This window comes from Apus apus, chromosome 2 (assembly GCF_020740795.1).
Source record: "Apus apus isolate bApuApu2 chromosome 2, bApuApu2.pri.cur, whole genome shotgun sequence".
Classification (NCBI taxonomy): domain Eukaryota; kingdom Metazoa; phylum Chordata; class Aves; order Apodiformes; family Apodidae; genus Apus; species Apus apus.
Genome location: NC_067283.1, coordinates 124243195 through 124255224, shown reverse-complemented (window position 1 = coordinate 124255224; position 12030 = coordinate 124243195). Strand labels below are relative to the sequence as shown.

The 12030-nt window shown below is 35.7% G+C and overlaps 1 protein-coding gene across 5 annotated transcripts in view; it reads left to right on the top strand.

Annotated features, from left to right (window-relative positions):
* Window positions 1-12030, top strand: part of UBE2W (ubiquitin conjugating enzyme E2 W) — a 37767-nt gene that overhangs the window by 7913 nt on the left and 17824 nt on the right. For 4 of the 5 annotated variants that reach the window (XR_007888527.1, XR_007888526.1, XM_051609777.1 and 1 more), the window contains exon 2: window positions 10220-10311. Coding sequence is in view for 3 of the 5 variants with exons in the window: in XM_051609777.1 (XP_051465737.1) it covers window positions 10220-10311 (92 nt within the window). In the remaining 2 variants the exon portion in view is untranslated. Of the gene's footprint in view, window positions 1-9599; window positions 9619-10219; window positions 10312-12030 lie in introns of those variants that run through there. The other variant, XM_051609778.1, reaches the window with a different exon arrangement.

Below are 12030 nucleotides of genomic sequence, written 5' to 3'. Positions count from 1 at the left end.
CTTCTCTGAGATACTTCTCGGTTAGAAATGTGTGACTTAAAGAGCCAAAATGCTGACAATTTGAGTTGTTCTTGGTCTTCTGTCTCAGGCTAGTAGGTTGTACTAGCAGACTGGTAACAGCTTTGCTTATGAAACAACAACGGTTGTGATGTAGCAACACTGTTATTGCAGCTTGTTAACAGCTCCACCTGGTACAAGGTTTCTGTTTGCCTCCATTCAGTGAGGCAGCATTTGGAAAAAATCCCGTCTCCTACATGCAAAACAGAAAGTTTGTTTTTTTTTTTGTGAAACATTTTGTAAGTTGGGTGGGGGAGGAGGTGACAGCCTGTAGCTCACAAGTGAAATGTAAATTCTTTGCCAGGACTTCATCATAGGACTGACAGTACTTTTGTGCTAACACAGTTTACTGGGTACATTTCAGTCTCTGGGTGTGGAAGAGAATCATTAGTAGTTACTGAGAAAATATTGTTAGATCTCCTTAGGGTGCAGCAGCTTTACCAGCATAAAACAGAAGAATGGAGCCCCTCTAGGATTAAATTTTAACTGTTAATTATTTACGAGTTAAGTTTTCGTCCTCTTTGATCTCCAAGCCAGATTAAGATTTCAGTTTACAGTGTCTAGGAAGGCTTGGCCTTGGAAGGTTACTCCTTCCTTACGTCATTGCAGCAAATTAAGGGGAATTTGAGAGCATGGAAACAGAAGGTTACTAATAAAATTCAAGTGCAGCTGTTTTGGACATCTATGCCTCTAGTCTGTGAAGTTACTGTTCCAACATTCTGTTTCTTCATACCCTCATGCTACTGCCTGACTAAGCATGGCTTGTAGAGTCTCTGCCACTCCAGGTGAAAAGGTCACCACATTCCAGCTTTATCACCCATCACAGCTTGAGTTAGTTGTAAAGGAAGGTGTGGTGATGGAACATTTCCTCCAGAAGAAATGAAAGGAAGCTCTTAGCCCACTTGCCACTTTTTGCTCTTCTGGTGGGTTTCTGTTCTACTGGTAGAGAAAAATTGCTTTTCCCCATCTGTCTTCTATCAAACTCTTACCATTGACCTTAATATATCCTGTCTTGTACTGAATCTCCTTTTGACTTAATCAGCTCAGCTTTTCTTTCTCTTCCTTTCTTTCTCTTAAGAATATGAAAGGGTGAAGTCTCTAAAGTTTCAAGTCTATGTTAAGAGTTGTACATAGGTAAAGTATTAGCTCATCATTTGGTTTGCTCATTTAAGATGTTGATCATTAAGACATCACACATCTCATGCAGCATTCCTGCAACACCGAAAAATAGAATATTCAAGAAATGCAAAGATAAGGCAGTTGAATATGGGCGTTGATCTTTTTTAAACTTATTTTTTTTGTGTGATTTACTTTTATAAAGTTTTTGAGTTCTGAGGAGATAAATAGTAAGCCATGAATATGGGCACACAATGAAACTTGATTGAATTATGGTGTTAATATTTTACTGATCATCAGCAGAGATGATGTAACAGTGTCTGTGTGCTTTGCTCTCTCCAGTTTTGAAGTTTGTAAACTGAAACAATATTCATCAGCTATCATAGTTGGTGTCAGCTATATGCACATGATTTGTACTTGGTAGTGACCCCTATAACCAAGAGTGCCTTTTTCACTGTACACGTGTTCTTTGCATATAGCTTTGTTAAACTTTAACTCTCTAGGCTCCAGTTTTCCAAGGGAGAGGCAAAGCTGTCATAAAGCTTCTGACCATGAGCTTAGAACTGGAAATGGATACTTGATACTGCAATACTCCTTTTGAAAGGCATTAAGAAACATATTTTTCACATGCCTACAAGACCTACGTAAGTTTTCTTGGCAGGGGAAGAAAATACCTTTGACTACACTGTTTCTCTGTGGGGAACTGTGGATAAAGTCTACCTGTATGCCCATGGGTTTGATCCTTGTTTGTGGTAGAATCAGAAGAGCATCCTTGGTTTTGGGGAATGTAGCAGTGAAATTGTCATACACGCTTCAGGAATACAGGTTATTTCCTTTTGAGGTTGCTGACAGAAACACAGGAATCAGTGACATAATCATGTATCTCTTAGTAAGCATTTGTGATACATAGCATCTAGCTTAATGGTGCACAATAACCAAACTATCTGATTTTAGGAGACGCATTCTGAAATACTTATGTTGCCAACCTCTAAATCTCCTCCTGTCCTAAATTGCTACCCTATTCCTCTTTTCACATATTGAGTCTTTGTATATGCTTTTGTCCTGCCTTCTGCTTCTTTGTGGTTCACTAGAAATAAACACAAATGAGATTTTAGCTCTGGCTTTTGAGATGTTACCACAGAGGTGGCCAAGTAAGATATGTGCCAGTTTGGAGAAAGAGTGGTGTGTAATTTTGCTTAGCAAAGATGCTGGAAGCTATTGGCTTTGGAGCTCTATTTACCTTGAACCATGACAGACACTGAGTGCCATCCATCAGGATGAAAATAATACAGATTGTAGTAAGCTGTGTAGGGAGCAAGCAGGAATTTTACTCCACTGACACCCAGTTGATTTTGTGTTCTTTGCTCCATACTCTGTGAGAAGTCTTATGAGCTTGACACTTGAGAACATCTGTAGAGGATAACTGAAGGGGTTGCACAAATCCTGTTTGACAGAATTAGCAACGGAATACAAGCCACTGTTATGTCACTCATGTCTCAACTACTTGAATAAACTTTCTTTTGGAACTGATGATTGAATCAGTGTTGTGTTCTTTGATTTAATCCTTGAATCATCCTTGCCTGTAGAGGTAGGTGAATTGAGTAATCTCTGTTTCAGAGACTTCCACCTTTTTGAAATTCTTTGTAAACTACTTGTTACATCACTACTCTTCACCTTTTGCAGCTGGTTATTCCCTTAGTTGAAGGATTGTGGTGTTATCCAGTCCTGGGTTTCTGATCTTCCTACTCTGCTGTTCTGCTTCCCTCTACATAGTTAATATTTTTACATATTTGCTGCTTTTCAGTTTTGGTTTACTTGAAAGTTGTATTAAAACAATGTTGAAGCCTAAAATCTTCTCTCAAAACTCCCAGTTTCTCAAAACTGGAAAAGATCCGGTTAGGATTGCATGTGCATCCTTCATTTATTCTCCCTTGATGTAAATAATTCCATGAATGCAGTTTTCTTTCACAGTCTCTCTAAATAGAAAATGGACAAGCAGAAAGGGAGTTTCTATATGAAATCTTATGATACATTAGCAGAAACATTAGAAAGATGTTCCTATGGTATAAAAAAAGAACAATCCAGCAAGAACAGCTCCCAAAAGTACATTGATGTATAGAAAACGTCTGTCTGGAGGTTATTGTGGGAGTGAGTAGCTGCACTAGCTTGTATTTTGATGTAAAGGAGCTGATAGGCTAAAAGCAACCTGAGTATGTGATTTAAAAAACCCTGTATTTTTGCACTATGATAAGAAAAAAAAGAGTAGTAATGGTATTGACTTTAGATATGCATGTCTTAACATAGCTGCAGATCTGTAAATAAAGGACTCGTGATAATTAAGTGTTGAAGGGCTGTGAGTTTCTAGAATAAAATACTAATTTGTAATGGCAAGCTGTGTCAATATGGAAAAAAAATAGGAAAAGTCACTATGAGTATGTACAAAACAGAAAAGTGAAAATAAGTATTTACTGCTAAAGCTCAATATGAAAGCAAAGACAAGCATTCAAGAGTGAAAAGCACTAGAAAGATGAAGAAAGGGATAAGCCTGTGAATAGAAAGAAAAAGAAATAATAGCTTACACAGATGCTTAAATTAACACCAATGAGACAAGAAATCATGCCAAGCAAAAAGGACAGATTGAATACCTTTTAGTCATTGGATATTGTCGGTCACTAGGATTCAACTGTGTGGATTGGTTTTGTGGTTTGTTTGGTTTTTTTTTAATGTTTAAGCAACTGGATCAGAGTTCTTTTACAAGTATTTTGAGTGAGTTTTCAGATGATAAATACTATTTTTATTCTTCTATTGTGGTGTGAAAGGCTGGCTTCTGGAAGTCTACTACTGAATAGGAGTCTCCAATATCTATAGGATGTAATATACAATTTACTTGTGAGGACCTAGGTAAAAAGTAGCCAGAATGGATTTCGGAAGAATCACATTGAACTAACATGATTTTCTCTTCTTACTGTGTGGTAACTATTGTGAAGGAGGAGTAGTAGCTGTATTCTGACTGTACAAGTATTTTTCAACTGTGTTAGAGTGACAGTTGAGTAAGCACACAAAAAATGTGGTATAAATCAATAGATTCTTCTTTTTTTCTCTGTTAACTAACCACTTTTGTTTCAACTGAGTGTATGATTGAGACACGGTGTTTGGTTCTCTTAGGCTGCGTAGGCCTACCAAGAGGTGTTTTGAGGGCAGTATGCATTGGATTTCATGCTTTCTGAAAGTGGTTTGGATGATTGGGATGGCTTTGATGATTTTCTTCCAAAATACATATGTGACAAGAGGACAAGGCTTAAAAATAAAAAATACACAATTCATAAGAGAAAGCTAAAAGGTATTTAGTAGGGGGAGGAGCAGGGAAAAGGTAGTCAAGTCTAGATGATCTTTAAGGTCCCTTCCAACCCACACCATTCTGTGATTGTGAGTTTAAAGAATTACGTGTTTTATTTGAAGAGAAGTAAGTTGAAATACGTAAAAGAATCTCCTTCTGTATCCATGAAGAGAGAAGTAAATTGACATAATTTATTGATCTCACCTTGGTCCCTTACTGTAAAGAAAATTCTTCTAATTGTAAAAACAAAATATAGAGTGATGTGGAAAATGTTAAAGGCTTTTAAGTACAAGGATATTTTAAGAATCTTTGATCCGTCCTTATGTTAGGAGAATGGTGAGGTGACTTTCTGAGATGTCTTCAAGCCCTAAGTTTGTAAGATTAAAATTGTCTGAAAGGTGTTAATCTATTATACTTTGTCCTGCCATGTATGTCACTGTTTATATTCTTAATAATTCTTAACAATTTTCTGTATTCATGGCTATCAAATTCAAGGAAAGCTTTTTTCCCACTAAAACTTCCTTTTCAAATGCTTAATTTCAGAAACTTACAGTTGCAGCCTCTTGTTTCACAGACTCACAGAATATTAGGGGCTAGAAGGGACCTCCAAAGATCATCGAGTCCAACCCCCCTGCCAGAGCAGGACAAAAAAAAACTAGGGCAGGTTACTGAGAGAAGCATCGAGACAGGTCTTGAAAGTCTCCAGAGAAGGAGACTCCACAACCTCTCTGGGGAGCCTGTTCCAGTGTTCTGTAACCCTCACAATAAAGAAGTTCTTCCTCATGTTGAGGTGGAACTTCCTATGCTCAAGTTTGTGTCCATTGCCCCTTGTCCTGCCACAGGACACAAGTGAAAAGAGGTTGTTCCTGCCTTCTTGATGCCCAGCCCTCATGTATATATAGACATTAATTAGGTCCCCCCTCAGTCTTCTCTCTAGACTGAAAAGGCCCAGGTCTCTTAACCTTTCCTCGTAAGGCTTTTGCATGTACTTTTGCATGTAACATGTCTGGTCTTGGTATATCAGCAAATTTTTTTTTTAAAAAGCACATAACTGAATTATCTCAAAGCTAAGAATGCATATTTCTGGATTTGTGCATGATATTACAGTACTCTTTAGACTTGGTGTTACTCTGAGAATATTAGCGTTCCTAGTAACCTCTTTGGTCAGTTAGTACAAATATTGCTAAACACCAAAGAGGAATAAATTTCAAATTGTTGAATTTAAATTTTAGATTTTTCTGAGTTACTATGCTAATCAGAAGCTCAATTTCCTATTTAAACTATACGAATCTGGCCTTCAAAGACTTCCTTTAAGTGATTTAGTTATTTATTTTAAATTAGATCTGCCTCCTGGTAATCCAGTTTTATGTATTAATAAGACACAAATAAGACATTGTTTTCAGTTGTGGTGAAAGGAAGAATAAAATAGCAATTCATAAAAACTTTGGAGAGTACCTTCCAAATTTTCTGAATATCCTTAGATGTGTATTGAGCTGTGTGTGCAAGAATGTAGCCAGCATCTCAAGGAAAGCAATTCTTTCACTCTCTCTGGCACTTGAGACCACATCTGGAGTATTGTCTTTAGGGAGCCCCAGAACAAGAAAGACATTGATGTACTGGAGTGAGTCCAACAGATGGCCACCAAAATGGTTAGCGGCTGGACTGCATGACATATAAGGAAAGTCTGACAGGATATCTTCAGCCTTAAGAGGAGGGAGCAGAGGAAGGATCTTGCTGATGTCTGCAACAACCTAATGGGAGGATGACAGGGAAAACAGAGCCACAGTGGGCAGACAAAAATTGGAATATGTGATAGTCCATTAAGATATAGAAGAAACATTTTATATTATGAGGGTAGTCAACACTGGAATGCATTGATCAGAGAGGTTGATTAAAAGACAATTTTCTGAATATTAGTTAACCCTTCTCTCAAAAAAGTTTTTCAGTGTTTGAATGAATACTGGTTTGTAGGCCATGATGACCTCTACAATTTACTACAATTGCTATAGAGTGTTCTTAGCTGTCTTGTGGATAAAGTCTAATAGGCAGCTCTTTATTAGTTGGTACAGAAATAATTGAATTGATACTTGATAGAACAAACAAAATTTTAAAAATGGCTGGTGAAAGCCATTTGTCCTTTAAGGGAAGTTATCCAAGATAGTCAGTATAGCTGGAGAGAACAAAACCAATAGGACAAGGGGTAATGATCTTAAACTAAGAGGATTTATTTAGACTAGATAGAAGGAGGACTTTTTTTACAATGAGGGTAGTGAAACACTGGAACAGGTTGCCTAGAGAGGTGGCAAATGCCTCATCCCTGGAAACACTGAGGGTCTGGTTGGACAGGACTCCGGGCAACCTGATGTAGTTGAGGATGACTTTGCTCTTCAAGGTGTTGGATTAGATGATCTTTAAAGGTCTCTTCTAACCCAAACTATTGTATGATTCTAAAAAGGAAAAGGATTCTCTGCCATCTATAATAGCAGGATTTCTGTCCTGATTGCTTCTAACTGGAGGGTGATATCTTCTCCATTTGTGCTTTGTTTGTTGTTTTGTTTTGTGTGTTACTGGTTGGTTTTTTTTGTTTTATTTCCTTTTTTTTTCTTGGCCTTACCCTGAAGGGGAGCAATGATGACATACATTAAATCTGTCAGAACATAGTATAGTGGAGAACACAGCTGACACTTCAAATAAGCATAGAGCTAGAGTGGTTACAGAAAGGTTGAAGGGAATAACACCATTTACTGATACTTGGTTATATCTGGGGCATTGCTCTGAATGAAGAAAAAGTCTGGTTTTCTTGACCTCTACATCTCCTCCCTACCTTTCTAGTGTAGAGCTGTGCCTAGGAACTTATTGCTAATTAGAATTACACTGGAGTTTTCGATGCATAATAAGTAGTCAGGTTTTCTTTTTGAATTCCCTTATTTCAAAGTGATAAATTTATTTGCTAAAGCCTGTTTCTGTTCCATTACAACACTAGCAATGTTATAGGCTTATTTTTCTATGGGACTTAAATTATTGTGGTTTTTTTGGCTCAATAGTCAGATAACATACCCATTTTCTACCGGATGTTCTCTTTTCAGCTTTATATGATAGAGACATGGATGTACTTTTTTAAAAAAATCATATTCTCACTGAAAGCTGCAAATACAGGTCAGGCTGAACTTATGTTACTTGTTTGAACTGGCTACCTTGGAAATTATTTCTTTTTTTGTCTTTAAAAATACGTTTTGTTTACTGTGTTCTTTTTGACCCAGAATATCTCTTGCTATTTCTCTGGGATGCATTTTTTGATCTTAAATATATTTTATTGCAGCTGATGAGAAGCCATGTGTTGTCTCTAGGTATTTGCTTTTAATGGACAGGCGCCCATGAAAGTGTCAGCAGATGTAAATCAGAGGAACAGAGCACTTCAGTGGTTCTCTGCTGATCAAGTACATGGTTTTTTATTTTTTTTCCTCATTGGGTTACTGTTTTTTTAGGAAGAGACATAAATATTATATGTGAGAACTGAAAAGCTGCGACGCAGTCAGAATAATTTTGCACTGATGAGATGGGCAAAAGAGTGATGGAGGCTGTCTTAGACCGAAGAGACGATTGTACAAAAAAGCCAGAAGTCCAAACTTCAAATGAGAGGATATTTTAAATGTTGATAACTTGGAATTTTTGGTAGGGTACAGAACAACAACATTTCCTCACTTCAAATTACTGTGCTTGAGCAGATACTGATACCTTAATGTGGCTTTTTAAAGTTTAATTTTTAGCATGGATTTTAACCCCTTTTTGTAAAGGCAGAGTTGTATAGTTGATCTACAGGTATAAGCAAATAGATCTCTACTGAATTACTTGCTGTTCTGAATATATTTGTTCATTACATTTTTTTTACCTAATGTTTCCAAATTTCATGTGTAAGGGAAAGAGTTTGAATTTTTTCTTACCATATAAGGTTCTAATCTCTGAACTTTAAAAATATTTCTCTGTATAATGATCTATATGATAAGGTGTACCCAGGTTGACTACCATTGATGATGGAGAATTGACTTCAAAGCCTCTCTGCCACTCAAATTAAAAATATGTAAAATGGTTTTGAACTTTGTTCTTTTGCAGTTTAATTCATAACAGGGGTGTTAAACACTATTAGTGTTTATAACCCAAATTTTTCTTCAGCTGTGCAGAAAGCAAAAGATGAACACTAGGCATCTAAACTGTTTTTTCACCATGTTAGTAAATATGTGTAGCTTTCTTATGAAAATGCTAGCATTGCTTTTTCAGCTTGTCTCTACCTGCACACCGAGTATAACTGCCTTTAAAATTATTTTGTGACATAACATTTGACTTCAAAACATATTTGTTTAATTTCTTGCAAATAAGACTTATAAAATGTGTATTTGAGTTCAAGGTAGGTTGTTAGAAATAGAAGCCCAAAGCAAGTTTTCAGGGCTGCTTGACTAGAGACATTATTTAAAAATGTAGAATGTGAATACATAGGGGTGTTTCTGTAGGAGTTGTGTGTCTGAATTTATTGTAGTTCTATTCCAAAGGTTTTAATGAGATACCGAATCACTTCTATGTTGACAAACGAACACTTTTTCTTTTCCCCTGTGGATTTTTTTTAAGTTTTAATGAGCATCAGAAAAGTTATTTGGAAAATTAGTAAGAATCTTCTACAAATGTGTGAGAAACCTGCATTTAAAAAATATATATGTTGAATAAAAATTAGATTCTAACTCCTAACCGTATGTGTGTATTCCTCTGGAATACTAGGTCAGACTTAAATCTTACGTAAGGTCAATTTGAATAGTAGTGTTGTCAGTTAGGAAAGTAGGATGATGGAAGTGGATTGGTAGGTGGTAAACATTAAAATTGTTGGCAGGAAAAAGGAGAGTAAGAAATGAGAAAGCCTTGAACTTCCCGTTAGCTAGATGGCATGGAAATGACAAAACATATTGCATAAGTGTTTATATAGAGAAAATACACTCTGAAACCAGTGCCAATGATAGCACTTCACAAAGGTTGTGTTTCCCTTGCTCCATAGACTGTAAGAAAAAGTTTTGGTAGTGGATATAGAAGTGGCTGGTTGCAGCTACAGATTTATCCCTGTCAAAGTAGGTAAAAATTACCTGAGCTATTGGTGTAACACTTCTATAAATACTACAATTCTGTAGGTATCTAAGATGCAATTACTAAAAAGTTAAAATAGTTTGTGTTCTACAAGTCACATAGCCTTGTTTTAGTTTTGTGTTCTGTCCTCTGGGATGTCTGAGAACAAGGCAAAGTCTTGCACAGATTCCAGATAGAAGTGTCTTAAATTACTTAGAGGAGGAAGAGCTGTGCTGTTTAAACCTTGGAGAAATAATTGTAAGTCTGTTGCCTTTGGGGGAATATGAAATGTTAACTGCCAGGTGTAGAGCTCTGCTTGACGTTTCTGTAATACGACAAAATGCTGGATACCTCTGCATATTTCGTAATGCAACAGTTCTTCATGTAGCAGTGTTGCAAATTTCAGTACCGTTGCATTTTACAAAAAATAGCAAGTTTAATTTCTAGGAGGGAGTCTTTCCTCTTTCTCAGTTTTCAGTTTCACTTTGTTTTTAAATTTTCAAATTAAATTGCTTTTACTTTTCAAGAATTGATGAAATGTACTTTAGAATGCAGGTTTATTTTTGAACTTCAATACTTTTAATGTTCTATACAATTTCTTTACAGAAACGATTACAAAAAGAACTATTGGCATTGCAAAATGATCCACCTCCAGGAATGACTCTAAATGAAAAGAGTGTTCAAAATTCTATTACACAGTGAGTATATATGCTATTTTATTTTTGCTATGAAGCTGTAAAATATAAGTAGTGAAAAGTCCTCTGCATTCCACTTTTGCCACTTATTTCAAGTTACATTCTGCATTTTTTATTTTAGTCTAGGGAGTGAAACATTGTTTTACCTAATAAGCATATTGCAGTAACCTGCTGGACTCTCTCAGGAACTGGATAGTGAATTAATTAAATTTTTATTAGGTGTTTTACTGTCTAATATCAGTTGATAAAAGCTTCTGCATATTTTAGAGTAAAACAATTTGACAATCTCTCATAGCTACTAACCTCTAAAATGCCTCAATTTATTGAAATAACGAAATACTTGATTTAGAGTTATGACATGATTTGTGGGAAGTATATTTTGTAGCTGTTAATTTTCATTAGCATTATTCTCTAAAGCAAGTGGAGGAAGCTTCTTAAAGGACAGGATTGTCTAAATACATTTCCTTGAGTTTTCCTCCCTGCTCTAGTTTTTTCTGTGATTAGCAAAATGGAACAGAAACATGGTTAAACATTCTCTTTTCAGTCCGTTGAAATGGGCAGATGTCGTTCCTGATATTTAAACTATTTTTCTTGATTGACTGAAAATAAAAAAATTTAGACTGTATTGGTGTTTCTTTTAATTACTTTTCTTAGTTTAATTTTAGAGAAATGTTAAAAAGTTCTTAACAAATACAAACATATATAAAAAGTATCAATTTTCAGGCTTCTATTTTCTGGACTATATTGTTGATTGATGGGTCCATTTAAAAACATAACGTGGAGCTGTCTTCTGATGTTGCTTCACATCTCTGTTTTTGGTGGTGGCACTCAGCCCATGTTACACAAGGCTTTTCTGAGTCTTGTGTATAATGAGTTAAAAACTGCTACCGCTTTTTAAATTTTTCTGGGTTTTGTGATAGTTCATGCAGGCGAATGTGACTAAATAGAATTATGGCTTTTGCATTTTGCCAAATATGGCATTGAATTGTTACTAAACCAAATTGAATTACGGCTTTTCAGAATTTGGTACAAATAATAATAATAATAATAAACTACTGAACTCTACACCTTGTATTTCTTGCTGTAATTTGGGTTTTCTTTGGGAAGAAAATACCTACATTTTCTGAGAGAAGGACTCATTAATATTGCAAGTATTTTTAACTTTATTTAAACAAAAAACAGCTATTAAGTAAAAGATGACAGCAGATAAGGAGATAGAAAATGAAAAAGAAGTTGACTTTTTTCTGTTTGTGGTTTTCCATTTTTCTTAGGATGCCTCTGTTCCCAGAGAATGACCTATTTTTTTTCTGCTGTGTACAATCTTTATATCTTTCAATACCTTACATATAAAATCTTCCTGTTTACTCTCATGCTAGATGTTGGAATTGTCACTGTTTAAGAAACTTCATCTCAAAAGTAGCATCATATTTTTTCTCTGAGGGTTTTTGATGCGAAGTAACATTCTGAGTTCGTTAATGAAGTTGGAGTTCGAACTGGTGCAGTAGAGATTTGTGTATTGATAGTAGCTTGGTTTTGAAAGATGTTGAATAAAATAATTGGATGCCATGATGTAACTGGGTCATTTAAAATGTTAAGCAATCATCTATTTTAAATACACTAGGATTAAAAATTTGAGATGCCTAAGCTGTAAAGCACACAGGAAAGATGGGTTCTAGTGATTTTTTGACCATAAAAGGAGTTATGTCCAGGCAGAGTTATCTT